General features: G+C 40.5%; 1 protein-coding gene across 1 annotated transcript in view; it reads right to left on the reverse strand.

Moving 5' to 3' along the window:
* Positions 1-1,743: 1,743 nt before the first annotated feature.
* LOC142200365 (acetyl-coenzyme A synthetase, cytoplasmic-like) overlaps positions 1,744-15,978 on the reverse strand; it is a 31,244-nt gene continuing 17,009 nt past the window's right edge. The window contains exons 8-18 of the mRNA XM_075270687.1: positions 15,718-15,855; positions 11,846-12,016; positions 11,195-11,328; positions 10,531-10,663; positions 9,328-9,384; positions 8,559-8,639; positions 7,792-7,900; positions 7,192-7,260; positions 6,681-6,857; positions 6,034-6,108; positions 1,744-3,879 (exon numbers count right to left, since the gene is read on the reverse strand). Coding sequence (XP_075126788.1) covers positions 3,752-3,879; positions 6,034-6,108; positions 6,681-6,857; positions 7,192-7,260; positions 7,792-7,900; positions 8,559-8,639; positions 9,328-9,384; positions 10,531-10,663; positions 11,195-11,328; positions 11,846-12,016; positions 15,718-15,855 — 1,272 coding nt within the window. The 3' untranslated portion in view covers positions 1,744-3,751. The remainder of the gene's footprint in view (positions 3,880-6,033; positions 6,109-6,680; positions 6,858-7,191; positions 7,261-7,791; positions 7,901-8,558; positions 8,640-9,327; positions 9,385-10,530; positions 10,664-11,194; positions 11,329-11,845; positions 12,017-15,717; positions 15,856-15,978) is intronic.

Raw genomic sequence — 15,978 nt, forward strand, 5'->3', positions numbered from 1 at the left:
AAAAAAAAAAATGTTTATATAAACTTGTTGCTTTTCAGTAGGGGAAAGCTATTAGTGTCACATGCCCCTGTGTGCACAAAAGCCTTTTGCAGAAGGTGAAAAGCAGCTTGCTTATTTATAAAGGAGACACTGCTTTGAGCAAGTGCAAGAAGTAGTTAACTGTGGCTACAATCACTATTGGGGGGGGTTCACTGGACAGGAGACAGAAACCCGGCGCTCAGCTTTCATACCCATTCACTTGAATGGGTTTGTAAAGGTGACCGCCAGTGTGTGTCTTCTGCCTGTCCGTGGCTGTGTCCGGCTAAAAAAAAACAAACAAACAAACAAAAAAAAAAAAAAAAACGGTTTCCCCACAGACAGGCAGAAGACACACATGGGCTGAAGTGAATGGGCTTGAAAGATGAGCGCCGGGTTTCTGTCTCCTGCCCAGTTTTTCAGGGCAGAAGACTGAAATCGGATGGATTGTACAAACTGGCAAGTGAGTGCAGGTGTGAACCTCTCCTTATGAGGACACTGAGGCATTTGCAAAAAGAGTCATGCAAAATAGTTATCGCAATGCCCTCTGTTTCATATGTACTTGCTCCTGGTCCCCCAGAAGGTGACATAACATCATAGGCCCTATTCTAGGATCGTTTAACCGCTTCTGATCTGGTCATTGTTTGTATATTCTCTTAGATTTCCAGCAAAACTTCTAAATTCTTAGGGCAAGAGTTAAAAGCACATTGGGGCTCATTTACTTAACACATAATCATTTTTAGAAAATGTAAACCTAGTCCTAAAGTACATCACATTTATCACAGTAGTTGATGCTGGATGATACGTCTTGTGTATCTTTAGGATTGTCTACACTAATGTTATACCTAGCAGTTAACTGACTTTCCAACTATAAATTGTACAAGAATTTTGTCACAATTCTGATACTAATAAGTTGCATGTTAACATTTTTCTCTTAATCAAGTCCCATCCACTTGTCAAACAAGGCTTAAAAGTGTCTAAAATGCATAATGAATCAAATGTAAGGGGCATAATTAAAAGCTCATGCAATAGCTCTGCTTGGGACCCCAGTTCAGCTCATTTTCAATAGTCATCAGCCACGTCCCATTTGTACATTTTAGCAGCATTTGCATTTCTCTATTTGGTCCCAGATTGCTATGAAAACTTGTCCATAACAAATCTGTGCACACAAGTTTTCTTTCATTCCCATCCAGTCGGCGCACCCCACATGGTAATAGTCCCCCACAGAATCCCTCTGACTGCTAACCAACTGCTATTTTTCCCATTAAAGGATTCATTTTCTCCTTTGACAGTGGAAGGATGTGTATAATAAATCCTCCCACACCAGCTCACTGAAGGGCAGGGGGAGGGCGGGGATAATACATTTATAATGTGCAGAGAGATTACGCCACACTAGTGTGTTGATGGTGACCTGTAGGATTCCCATGGCTTAGGGGCACAGTCACATCTGCAACCACTGGGACCCCATAGAGTTACTCCACTGCAGGCATACAGTACACAGCTCAGGTGCATATTAATACAGAATTCCAGCACATTAGTACATCTGCCCTCTTGGCCATTTCCATTCAACTAAATCTGTGTAACGGAGATGATAATTATTTAGCTACAAAAAAAAAAAAAAAAAAAAAAAAAATTGTATATAATACTATTCTAAAATTTGATTTGAATAATGTGACTACTTACTGTAATGAAAGATTATAGCTAGCAAATAAACTGGGCAGAGCAGTGTATTTTACATATACAGTTTATTAAGTATAGACAAGTTTATAAACAGAATATTACAATAAAATCATAAAAAGACATCAAAATTTCAGTCCAATTCTTATATTGCAGGCCTTGTAATTTTAAGGTAATTCCCATACAGTATATTACAAGCAAATATTCAATAGTAAATATACATCATATAAACAGAAAACGGATAAAATCATTTAACAATGATTCTTCTGTGTAGCGACATGTATCGAGCAGACAACTAGCATAAAAGATGCGGGATATGTATGCCAGCTATGAGCTTGCCTACATTTCCCTGTACACACACGGCCCTGTGGAGGGTGCACCTCAACTATAAGGAACATGAGTGCCATATTGTAAATGAGGTGAACCCTTTGCTGATTCAGGGGTTCGTAAATCTGCCCAAAATCTATAAAATTAATAAATATGTACAATTATTCATAGCCTTCCTTTTACATGATATCCCCATCCAGCCATGAATCCAACTGGTAAGACGTTCTATATGATAGAAATTATAATAATCTCATTTCCACCAAAACCTTATAAACAAACGGTAAAGTGCTGCTGCTTAGTCCAATGATATACCAGACATATATATGTTCATTAAAGGTTTTGTACATATGAATTTTTTTACTTTATTTGGAATGACAGCACCACTGTTATATGGCATAAATTCTTAAAGTAGTGTGAGCTCCTGTAAAGGGGGTTCTAGAAACACTTGACACACCATACCTCTATGGTCACAATCTACTTGTTCTCTAGGTTTGGTCTGTTGGGGTACGTTCACATGATGTGATGCAAAAAACATTTATGGGACTGAGAAATCAGTTTCATGAATGTCAATGGAAAAGCCCCTTTTTGTAACTGTGCAATGGTTTAGAAATCCGCTATTTGACTTCTAGAAATCTCCAACTGGTTGATAAAGAATGCAGGACAGTTGTATAATATCTATATAACTCATATATTCCATTAGTAAATCATAATTGTAGATATTAGCTTATCCTGTGCCTGCCAGCAAAGAGCCAGGGTCGTATAGTTGTGGTTTTGCATATTGAGCTGGGTATTTACCTGTCAGCATAATGATTTTAATTGCAGGTATACATATCACATGACATCCGCTGAGCAATATAACTAGAATTCGCATTTTTAATGTACAAATATTAATGCAGCTATTTTTTAGCCGTTTCACATATTACATCCTACAACCAGTATTCATTGCTGTGAGCTTTGACCCTGAAAGCAAATTATGAATTATTACCTTAAGAAATAACCACCGTATCATAATACAGGATATATATGACAACATGGTTACATTATTAAAACATGTTAAAGGGGTTACCCTAGAATTTAAGAAATTGAACCTGCAGTAAATGTCATTAAAAAAAAACCCAATCACCTGTTAAATGCCCTAAGTCTTGGCTTCAGGAAAATAAAGACCTATGAGGACCACTGCAGCATTAGGTAAGGCTGGATTCACACTAGCGATGGAGTCTCCATAGGAGCCGCCGCAGAATCTGCCTATAATTTACGGAGATAGAAGTCCTTCAAGATGGACGTTTCTCTCCACCGATTTCAGTAAAAAAGCAGCGGAAACCTGGCGGAGACAATATAGTCCATTTATAGTCTGTTTTTTACATGTAACTGCTTTTTAAGTAGATAGGGTCTCCATCTTCCTGATCCTCATGCAGACCCAAAAGAAAGAAACACACATGCTAGTGTGAATCAAGTGAAAGTAATATTTGGTTCTGTGTTTTATAGCAATTCCTGCAGCCCAGTAAGCTTATTGGTCTAGAAAGCAATACATAAAGGGAAGCCATGACAGAATTCCAAGCAATGGGCCAAAGTCACCAACATCATGGCCTAGAGAGGCAAATTTGGACTTTTCTAATGGACGGAACATGATGTTTAGAAAAAAGGTGTAAAATATATAAACCATAAAGTGATTTCAATACATAAAAAAACAATAAAAAATGATTGTCATGTACAAAATAGTGCTGTAGATCTTTCAAGCTGCCGCTTCACATCTCTGGCTGAACAAGACTTCAACTATATTTGGGTCAGCAAGAGTGGAGATATCTCCCAAATCCTTCTCATTCCGAGCGATCTGTCGCAGGACTCTCCGCATTATCTTACCTAGAAAAATAGAAAATATATATATATTTTTTTTAACTCTGTGTTAACTAAATACTTGTTAAATACAATGATTTACTAATTTGTATTAAAAGGTGGTCTTGCATAAAATTAGGAAGATGGGGTCTGCTGTTCTTTTCTTCAAGAACTACCACTCGTGTCCACAGACTTTGTTAATGCAGCTCAGCTACTGGGCCTGCAACGCCTGCTGCAGCCACAGCAGCATAGAAAACCCAGCTGAAGAAGGGTGTGTTACCACCTGAAACGTTACATCATGTATATTCAATAGCGGTGGCCACAAATCCATAAATTTACATGCTGCTACTTGTAATTTTTTTATGAAATTTTCAAGAAGAAGAATGGTACAACAAAGCAAAGAAAACTGACAGCATAAAATATAAGCAATCATAACGTGTTAGCATAATATTTGATCTAGATTGATGCACTGTACTGTAGTGATCAACAGTTCATGGTCATATCATGTACAGTCCATGGTAAAGTCATGTACAGTCTATGGTCATTCGATGATCACATAGGTGTCAAGTTTGTTAGAAGACAGAGCTCTAATTACTGTGCTGCAACTCTAACGAGCCGTGCACCTGTATCCCCATCACATGACCATGAAGTATTCACCTGAAGTATACAAAGAATGATAGCAAGTGGAGATATAGAGAACCAATGAGGAATTGATACAGAAAATACATAGGAAAAAGTTAGAACTGTTAAGCCTCTATATGGCCAAAAAAAAAATATTTAATTGTGGAGGTTATCTGGAAAAATAGTATTTAATTGTGACACTATTGGCAAGTAAATACTAGGAAGAGGGTTAGTATATCTGGAAAGTTACCGTATTTTTCGGACTATAAGACGCACCCAGGTTTTAGAGGAGAAAAATAGGGAAAAAAAAATTTTCAGGCAAAAAATGGTAAAATATTTCATATATGGGAGTTGTAGTTTTGGAACAGCTGCAAGGCCACATTGACAGGTGACCCTGCAGCTGTACGGGGATGTATAGGGCGTTTTTTTTGTGGGGCCAGCTGTACTTTTTAGATATACCATTTTGGGAAATGTTTATTGCTTAGATCACCTTTTATTTAATTCAGAGGCAAAACAGAGAGAAAAACCCGGCAGTTTAGCACTTTTGATTTTGACGTTCACTGTACATAAAAATATTAGTAGACCGGGCATTTTCAGACACAGGGATACCTAATGTGTATGTTTCACAGTAATGTTATACTTTTATATGTATTCTAGGGAAAGGAGGTGAACTTTTATTTATTTTATTTTTTATTATATTTTTTTTTTTAAGTGGGTTTTTTTTTTTTTTTTTTTTTACTATTTTAATATCCCCCGCCTAGGGGGCTTGAACCTGCAATCATTTGATTGCAAGTCCCATAGACGGCAATACAAGTGTATTGCCGTCTATGGGAGATTCTATACATTACTATCGCGGAGGGTCATAGACCAGCCGCGATAGTAATATATATCTATGACAAGCCTCGGAGCCTTCATTAGGCTCCCGGCTGTCATCGGAACAGGTCGGCTCCTGCGGCCTCGCCGTGCAGGAGCCGGCCTGCATCACTAAAGGTATGGGGCTAACTGACTGATGAACCTGCGGAGGAGGAGTGGGTTTGCAGCATGGCCGCGCTACTGCCACCGCTGGTTTTCTTCAGCGGCAGGAGCGTGGCAATCTGCAGGCCCCGGCAGCTAAGACAGTCCCCGGCATCTGCTGTAATAGACCGGCGGATGCCGGGGAGTGTCTTAGCTGCCGGGGCCTGCAGTATTGTCACGCTCCTGCCGCTGAAGAAAACCAGCGGTGGCAGTAGCGCGGCAATCTGCAGGCCCCGGCAGCCAAGACACTCCCCGGCATCCGCCGGTCTATTACAGCAGATGCCGGGGACTGTCTTAGCTGCCGGGGCCTGCAGATTGCCGCGCTACTGCCGCTGAAGAAAACCAGCGGTGGCAGTATTGCGGCCATGCTGCAAACCCACTCCTCCACCCACATTCAGACTATAAGACGCACCCTCATTTTCCTCAGAAATTTGGGGGGAAAAAAAGTGCGTCTTATAGTCCGAAAAATACGGTATATACATATTCTGCAACAAACCGCAAATAACCATGTTACACTGATATTAGAAAATACATTGCATGTTTTACCTGATCGAGTCTTTGGCAATCCTGGAGCATTCTGTATAAAGTCAGGGGTTGCTATTGGTCCGATTTTCTCTCGAACTGCAAATGTAAATTTTAAGAAATTTTCTTAAGACCCAGTTTAAAAAAGAAAAAACAAAAGAAAAAAAACCTTATCATACAGTACAATGGCATATAATAAAATGGTAAGTTTTTTGCAGGCAGATCCTTCTTCCAAATCTCCCATTTATTGCAATGGGAGTCAGGCAGATTTGTTGTCCTTCTGATTTTTAGATACAGGGAAAAAAAAATGAAATGAATGGAAGTTGGGAGGATTTTTTTTTTTTTTTTTTAAAGTTGGATCCCGCCTCAAGTTCTATCTGTAAAATACAATCATAAAAACAAAAAAAACAAAAACAAACTTTAAATTAAAAAAAAAAAATTTATAAATAAAGAAAAGCTCCCTTTGTTCATTCTGTAGACATTCAATGGCAACATTAAGTATATTACAAAGTTTTAGCTCATGTCGTTTAGATTAAAACAGGACCCCATAACCCTGATAATCCAGTGACACTCCGTTTTACCGCTTCCAAAACCGAATATGACCAGTAGAAATTTGAGTAAAAATGCAACATGGCATATAACAGGGTAGTTTATACAATATAGGATCTTACCTTGCTTTTTAAGTTCATCTGCAATCAGATCTGTAAACTTCTTCCCATCTTTCAAGATTACAAAGCAGTAAAGACATTCACCTTTTACAATGTGTGGACGGCTTACCACTGCTGCCTCTGCTACTGCTGGGTGCTCCGCCAGGGCAGACTCCACCTCAGCAGTGCTTAGCAAATGACCTGTATAGGATAAGAATCAGAATAAGATAAAGTACCAACGACGTCAATGGAGTCATAACAGAGCTCTTATAGAGGTGAATGAGGCCTCTACTGCACTGTATGAATCCGACAAACGTCATTCGATATCAAAATGTTTTCCCCCAAAGATGTGTAGTATATGTACCAATTCACAGAGCCTGTACATTCTGCACCAGAACGTTGTATGGTCTCAGTGCATTGAGGTACAGGCTCTATGCAGGCGTGTGGGTAGAATATGTGCCATACAGTATTTACAAGTGTAATGAATTCAGCCTAAAATGCAAAGTGTTTATAACAAATCGCTCATTACACTTACCTGAAACATTCAGCATGTCATCAATGCGACCTGTGATCCAGATGTATCCATCCTTATCTCTCCTGCATCCTGTCATTCAGAATAAAATGTATGAGGTTAACAATTATGGCAATTACATGTACCTTACTGTGCAGCCCTTTCTACAGGACAGTTATAGAAAAGTTCGCTTTGACTGGCTGTTGTCCTTTTCTAATGCCGTAAAAGTTGATCAACTACATATGACTGATTTCAGCATTTCCAGTGGTCACACGGTATACCATGTGTAAGGCAATGACACCAAGTGATAGACTAACAATACTAACAGGTTTCCATTTGTTTGTAAAATGGCTATGTCTGTCACCTCGGCTCTTACTCTGGCCAAGCCTGCAGGTTTCGGCAGGACTGACTGAACAAAAAGTTTGAGCAGGTTACTTTTCCCTAGAGATGATTCATAGTCAGTAGTCTCACAGCGACTTATTCCCCTATCCCCATTTAAAAAGAAGTACTTCCACAGCTAAAAATATCCTTAAAATACAATGTGGCAAATACAGGGATCACTCACATAAAAACTTTACTACATTCATGATTATATATGAGACATTTCTTTAGAAACTGTCTTACCATCTCCAGCAACATAATACCCAGGGAACTTTCTGAAATACGTGCTTTCAAAGCGTTCATGGTTGCCATAAAGGGTCCTCATTATGGATGGCCATGGCTGCTTGAAGACCTATATTGTACAAAAGGGCGAGGCTTGTAAAAACTTTAAAAGATACATGGTGATAGATTGTGGCTTTCCAGAGTCAAAAGAGTACATGCACCACAAGCACAGGGGCAACATCTCCACATTTTAGGACTTAAAGACCTCCCATGTCTTCTTGGACCCTTGTAAATACACTGTAGGTTTGTAGAAAACACTGGAGATAACCGACTTTGAATTTACATGTTAACTCCGTGAAGCTCAGTGATGGATCACAGTATTGATGGCTTAAAATCTTTTTCGCTAGGATTTTAGACTATGAAGAACCCTTTTAAAAGTACACATTTGTATAGTGGTATTCCAACCACAACTAGGATGTAGCATCATCTCCGTTTTGTTGGTGTTGACCAATGGAACACCCACTGTTATGGTCCATGAGTAACTCCGCTCCTGACCTTACTGAAGAAGTTACTGTTAAGAGGAGCGCAACACAGTAACATTCACCTGAATAACAGGTTTTGTACATGGATTGTGTTTGGTACTGCAATTCAGATCTACAAAAGTGAATGAGGCTCCACTGCCATAACACACACAACCCCTGGACAGTTGAGATGCTGGATTTGGGAAAAAAACAAAAACATTTCTGGTTTTTTAACCCTGTAACTCCTTTAATGCAAATTCTTCTTACCAGGTAGCCCTCAGCTTCCCCTTCCAGCTCTTTTCCATGCTCATTCAATACTGCAGGAACCACGCCAAAAAATGGAAAAGTCTGCAAAACACAGATTAGGGTCAAACCACAATGTAAGCAAGCATGACATGGAATACGCTAGCAATAGAAATTAGACATGTAAATTATTACAATATTAGGAAATGAAAACATTTTAGGTCTAGAGTATACATGGAAAGTATCACAAACACCACAAGGGGCCCAAAAACTTTACATTAAAATAACAGACAATATGGACATTAAAGCATAACTGTTAAAGAGTTTTTGTAAATCCGTAACTCAGGTGAATAAAAGTCATAATGTATATCTTATCAGAGGAAAATGCTTCCAGCTCCTATTATCAGGTCCCCTCCTTACAACTGAAGTCAGACTACGGTTCAAAGATGTCTACTGAGGGGGATGGGCAGGAAGAGGAGCGAGTGAGAGGAAGAGACGTACTCCAGCAAATTACAGTAAGCTTTATGTCATACCTATACTGCTCTTATGGGACACAAGAAATCAGATTTAGCATACGTTACTTGATGCAACATAAACCTAGGACAATATGTCAAAACTCAAAACAGATCAGGAATGCTCATACTTTTGGGCCTCCCCGGATACAAAGGAATAGCCATAAAGGCTTATTCACGCTCAACCTTAAGGCTGCTGGACAATGGATCTCAGCAGCATAAAAGCATTTCTCTACCAGAAGATGAGAAGGTATATAATCTAATTTATGGCAATCACTTACAGCAGATCCTGGTTTCAGAGGTGTAGCTGCTGGCAAAGGTGTTACCACATGACCTCCCTGAAAATAGGAAAGGAAAGAAAAAACACATTATATTGTTTCCATTTCGTTTAAACGTTTTCTATTTGGTTTAAGCATAATCTGGTAAACTTTTAGAATTAAAAAACAAAACTAGCTGGGATGCAGTGGTTAACTTGTAAAGAGAACCTGCCACCTCTGCTGTATTTTCTCATAATGGAGTCGTGCCATTCTTCTGTTTCTCCTCTCTTAGAATCCATTGACAAATGGACGCTTCCAACCAGCTTGGGTACCGATTCCACCATTTGACAATCAGTGCTGATTAGACTGAATGACACTATGTAGTAACTAATCCCTGAATACTAAAACCCAGTTGTCAACTTATTCATTAATTTCTAGGAGGAATAACAATAATTTACTAAGAAAATTCAGGAGACCTGGAAGGTCCTCTCTAAAGGGGTGTGCCCATAAATGCCCCTTCACAGAATAAGAAATAGGACGAGTTGGGACAACACGGTGGTGCAGTGGTTAGCACTGCAGCCTTGCAGCACTGGAGTCCTGGGTTTGAATCCTGCCAGGAACAACATCTGCAAGGAGTTTATATGTTCTCCCTGTGTTTGTATGGATTTCCTCCCATTCTACAAAGACATACTGATAGGGGAAAAAAAAAAAAAAAAAAAAGTACATGGTGATCCCTATATGGGGCTCACAATCTACATAAAAAAAAAAAAAAAAAAAGAAATATGATGAGTTGAAGATTGATAAAAGCACAAATGCTGACACCCCCATGAACTACAAGAACAGACTGCTGAAGATGGCTGAAGTACAATACCCTGTTATCTCCAGCGGTCACACAGAAATTAATGGAGTAGCTGTGTGACCGCCACTTCATTCAGACAGAGGTGAAGGGCACCCCTTTTTCCAAAATTGGTGGGGATCTCAGGGACTGGATACCCGCCAATCTGCAACCTATCCTGTGTGATACATGGTGAAATACCCAATAATGGGTAAATCCCTTCATGGGGTGGATTGAGCACTGGTTTAAAGAGGTTTAGCCATCAAAAAGTGATTTCATCATCACATACGTTCATGGCTAACCACTGTATAAAGAAAGAAAGCTACATATTTAGTCATAACTTTAGCATCTATAGCTACATACTATAAGAACTTCTATAAAGAACTACTTACCGTTTCTGTCTGCCAAAAAGTGTCAACAATGGGACATCTCTGGTTACCAATAACCTTATAGTACCACAACCAGGCTTCTGCATTTATGGGTTCTCCGACAGTACCCAGAATTTTCAAAGAATTTAGATCATACCTGCCAGAAAATAAGACGCATCAGAGATAATAATAACCATAATGTTCACTGACACTTAAAAATAGGTTACATTTCTTTCACAAAGTGTACACAAAAGGCAAAGGATTTCTAATTAAATATGTTGATCACTTTTGGCTTTGTCTGGTGCTAGTGAAAGCATAAAAGGTATATTCCGGTAACATAAAATTACTTGGCATTCAGTGGGGGTCCCAGTGATGACAAAAGCTGGAGTGGTTTGCACCCCAGTGTGAATGTAATGAAAGGTTGGAAATGCATATCATATCTCCATTTGTTTCAAAGGGAACTTCCAGAGATGGCCGCAGTTCCAAACTGCCGATCCATTCACGTGCCAAACACCTCAGTTCTCATGATTTGTGAAGGTTTCCCTAGTCAGCGAGTTACCCCCTACCGTTTTGATAGGGAGTAACTTTTTGTTACTGGAATATCTCTAAGATTTTTGGATTGAAGACAAGAGTTACAAGATTTACATTGTTAATCATAAAAACATTGTGGAAACTGCTGAAAACTCACTTTTGAATGACATCATTTCCGTATTTCATCAGTAGGCGTATGGCTGTGGGTGCAGTATAAAACTGGTTCACTTTGTACTTCTCAATTATTTCCCAAAATCTTCCCACATGTGGATATGTCGGAATGCCTTCAAACTAAATACCATAAGAAAAACATTTTAGAAATTTCTTCAGACACCTTCCTCTCACAGAGAGTGCTGGTTCTCCTTCTAGAGATGCAACTCGTGGCGGGAGACTCACAGGTAATGCAAATTATCTCTTCTCCAGAAGGAAGAAAACTGTTGGCATTAATTTACTGAGACGTTACCTATAGGCGGCACTACTAAGACAAGTATCTTCTATCTGGGGGAAGAGCTAATTTGCAGATGGATATATGGATGGATGGCAAGAAATTTGTCTATAGCAAAAAATAATATGCTACAACTAGATATCTCTCTTCACTTAACCAATTTTGTGAAATTCAGTTTAGTACGCAGTAGGAATAGCGGGATTAGCATAGGTAAGACTGGATTAAAGTATAACTTTATATAGTGAAATTCCTTTGCTCCAGTTCTCACTGGATGAACTAACTATTCAATATCATATAATAGTATATAACCTTACTGCCATGGGTAAATGATTTCTTGGTAGTTACACACTTTGGCAAGCTTACCATCACACTGGTGGCGCCATTGGCTAATGGTCCATAGGTTATGTAAGAGTGACCTGTGATCCATCCAATGTCAGCTGTGCTCCAGTACACATCATCTTCATGGTAGTCAAACACGTACTTGAATGTTAGAGCAGTATAGAGTAGATATCCAGCAACTGTGTGCAGAACACCCTGCAGCAATGAAACCAAGCATTAGCAGGAACAAATGTAAGGACAGTATGTTATATGTATGTATGCAGTGGTTTAATTAGGCCGGAACGCGGCGGAACTCAGTTCATGCATAATTTAAAAATGCCAGACAGCGTTCCAGTATAATTTCTTATTTTATACCGTATAATTTTTACAGTATAAACTAAGAAATTGTCTGACCCACAATGTGCCCCATGGGCATGGGGCTTGCATCCTTATGCTTCGTGACGCAAGGCTCTGCTCACGTGACATCCGAAGTCCTGCCGTACTACATTGAAGATAGCTGACGTGATCTGCGGGAAGTGCTATGGAGCCAGGGATAGGCAAGTAACAGGTTGTCTGTTTTTTTTTGTTTGTTTTTTTGTTTCCTCCCCTGGGCCTCCGATTATTATACTCAAGGGCAGACCTGGGCAATGTGCGGCCCACGGGCCACATCCAGCCCTCTGACTGATTCTATGCGGCCTGCATAGCTAGTGGAAGTTTTTCAAGGATCTGTGATGAGGTCATCACAGCCTATCACCAGGATAAGGGTATGACTCGTTAGTGGGCGGAGCTACACGGGACTATGTGCTTACTGCAAGCTGTCGGCAATGGGGGCTGCTGGATGATCAAGAGAGAAGAGACAGCATGTGTGAGCAAGAGGGGGGAACTAGGGGCAGATGTAGGGGGCATTAAACTGGGGCAGCTGGAGGAGGATGTTAAACCATGGGGGGAGGGGGGTAGCTGGAGGGGGGACATGTCTGCCTCTAGTTGCCACCAGTTTAATGTCCCCCTCCAGCTGCCCCAGTTTAATGTCCCCTTTTAGTTCTGCTGGTTTATACTGGGGCACCACGAGAGGGACTTAATACTGTGGGACATTTGGAGGGAAACGTTATAATGTGGGGGTGTATAATGTACGGGTGACTGTAGGAGGATTTTACTTTGTGGGGCACATGGAAAAATGATTGAGAATGGGCGGAGTCAGCGGAGAAGTGGGTGGGGCTAAATTTGCTGCAGCGCACATGGCCCTCTAGAACCATTACTATTTCTCATGTGGCCCCATGGGAAAATTAATTACCCACCCCTGCTCAAGGGTCTGAAAAGACCCCAGAGTATAATGATTGTTCATGGGTGTTCACAATGGGGCATAATAAAGTGCGCATTGGCCACTTGGGGACATATAATACTGTGTGCAAGGGACACTTGGGACATATAATACTATGTGCAGGGGCCACTATGGGGCATCATTTATACCAATATTGGGCATACTAGTGGGCAGGTATGTGCGTGTCTGCGGCGGGGCAGGGTTGCAGTGGGAGCCATTATTCCAGAGTTCCCCCTAAATGTTTTTTCCAATCTAAGCACTGTATGTATCAATGTACAAACTTACGCTCCAAACAATTACATTAGTTATGTACAATTAAGTTTACATACAAAGTTTACAAACCTATATAGCAGAAAACTAATGTTTCACTGTGGCCCTGACTGACATCCAGGCAGAGCAATAGAAGAGAGGAAACAAGACTATAAGGGCTAGTTCACACGTGAACAAAGGGGCGGATTTTGACAGCGGATTTCACTTCAAAATCCGCCCCTTTACAATGGTGGTCTATGTAGACCACCGGGCTTTTTTTTCCCACTAGCGGCGGGCTGCCGCTAGCGGGGAAAAGAAAGGACATGTCCTTTCTTCAGGCGGAAGCCGCGCAGGCTCAGCCGCGCGGCTTCCGCCCCCGGCAGCTCCCTCCTATGTCGGCTCATTCATTTGAGCCGACAGCAGAGGGTTAAGCCGCGACAGCGATGGTCGCGGCAGGCGGGTTTTGACAAGAGAGAGACGCGGCTCACCGCGTCTCTCTCCGTGTCAAAACCCGCGCGGGCAGTTCACGTGTGAACTGACCCTAACAATACAAATGTATAGGTCACTCAGGATCCAAGGAAAATTAGATGACAATCCCTATGGGCAGCTTCTTTGGGGGCAGTATCTGCTACTTAGAGAAGTATCTATGTCTGAATATCATACGAAACAACTTTAGAAAAGACGACAAATCAAAGACACTTTTCCTGGTAATTTCTGGGTTAGGGCCCCTTTACACAGGCTGGCTGATTCTGAACGTGTAAAGCAGCCCATTCATTTCTATGGGGAGCGCACGTATGCCGGCTCCCATAGAAAGCAAAGGGATGTTTTAAACGCCGCTGATTCAGAACATTTACAAGTTCCAAATCAGCCAGCGTATACTCCGTGAGAAGGGGCCCTTATGGAGAATACTCTGCAAGCAGGAGCAGGATGTAACAGACATTCAATACCTTCGGCATAAAACTAAAACATATGGACTTAGCACTTTCTATTCTTTCTATTTCCTCAGATTTAAAAGGTCAAATATAGTCTATGGATATATAAAATGACTGAACGCGTCAGCCTCATATCCAGTAGAGCAGTCTCTTATCTTTACAACTGAAGAAACAGGAAACAATGCTCTTAATAAGTTCTGATAGAGTGAAGAGATCCTGCAGACAGAACTCATGGTGTGCGGTTTTCTGAAGTATCAGTAGGATTTACTTGTATCTGACAATTCCAATACAAAGCTCTGCAAAGATTTTGTGGTGTGTTATGGTAGACACAGACTGATACTGCAAGGTGTATACTTTCCAGGATATTGTATTGGAAAATGAAAAGGCATTAGGTGGAATGTTTAGTCAGGGAGCGGCGCGGTGCTACATGTCATAAAACAAAGAATGTGTTTACAAATGTCCCTAGGTACGTGGACAAGGCTGACATGACATTTTGCTTGAGTTTCCTGGTAGCACTCTCAGACTAATAGGCTTTGAAGAAAACAAATCCACACTCACATCAGTGAGAAAACATATAGCACATGGTGGCTTTAAAGTATGGGTAGGAAACCTTCGCCACTCCAGCTGTTGTGACACTACAACTCCCAGCATGCATACTTGCACTGCTCTTCTTGGAATTCCCATAGCAAAGAATGTAACATACTGGGAGTATTTGCCACGTAGCAGCTGGAGTGCTGAAGGTTGCTGATCCCTGCTTTACTGTTATAAAAAAAAAAAAAAAAAAAGCTCTTCTCATGAATCCTAGTCATCAGACAATCATCCACAAAACATACTATATGAAGTGTTGACTCTAAAGTGAAGGCAGATGTCTGAAAAAATGAGGTCAGACATGATTGATTTGAGCATTATTGATCCTTTTATCCTCAAAGGAGATAAGCCGGGGTGTCTGGCAGCGGCTTATTCCTCCATACTCCGAGAACCATGTTTAGAGGTGGTCAGAAGTAATCGCTTATTCAGCTGACCACTATCTATAATGTATGGCCACCTTAAAGAAAGTAGTGGGAAGTCACCATATAGCCCTATTAGCAGAAGTGGGGTCATCACTTGGCATTTAAGGGGGCCGTTTAGGTAATTGTTCCCCAAGACAGTTCTACTTTTCACAAGGGAGCTGTATGTGAACTGTTATTGGTTTGCTGCTCACTAACTCACTTTCTATCGTCAACTACAGAACAATATAGAGGGTTCTGCTTCATCTGAAGGGCACTTTGGTTTCCTGTATTTTACAGAGAAAATTTTTACTTCAAATCTGATTTTTTTTATAATAAAATTTCTGTAAATCAAGTTAAACGTTCCTTAAAAAAATTACAATAATTACAAAATTTTAAATGATTACATCCATGAAATAATGATATATTTACCTTTGGTTTTCCAGTCGAGCCACTTGTATAAAGGATGAAGAGAGGATCTTCTGAATCCAGCCACTCAGGTTCACACTCCTCATCCGCCTCCGCCATCAGCTCATCCAGCCACCTGTCAGTATCTGGATTCCAGGCCGTCTGCAGACAGGGACAAAATATTCATCAGTGTCCAGCACTATCAATGAGTGTGAACAGCTGCAACACATAATGTACTAATGTCAAAAATAGAAAACGTACAGGATTATTATTCTCTTCTTGGAA

The sequence above is a fragment of the Leptodactylus fuscus genome, chromosome 4 (genome assembly GCF_031893055.1).
Source record: "Leptodactylus fuscus isolate aLepFus1 chromosome 4, aLepFus1.hap2, whole genome shotgun sequence".
In the NCBI taxonomy this organism is placed as follows: domain Eukaryota; kingdom Metazoa; phylum Chordata; class Amphibia; order Anura; family Leptodactylidae; genus Leptodactylus; species Leptodactylus fuscus.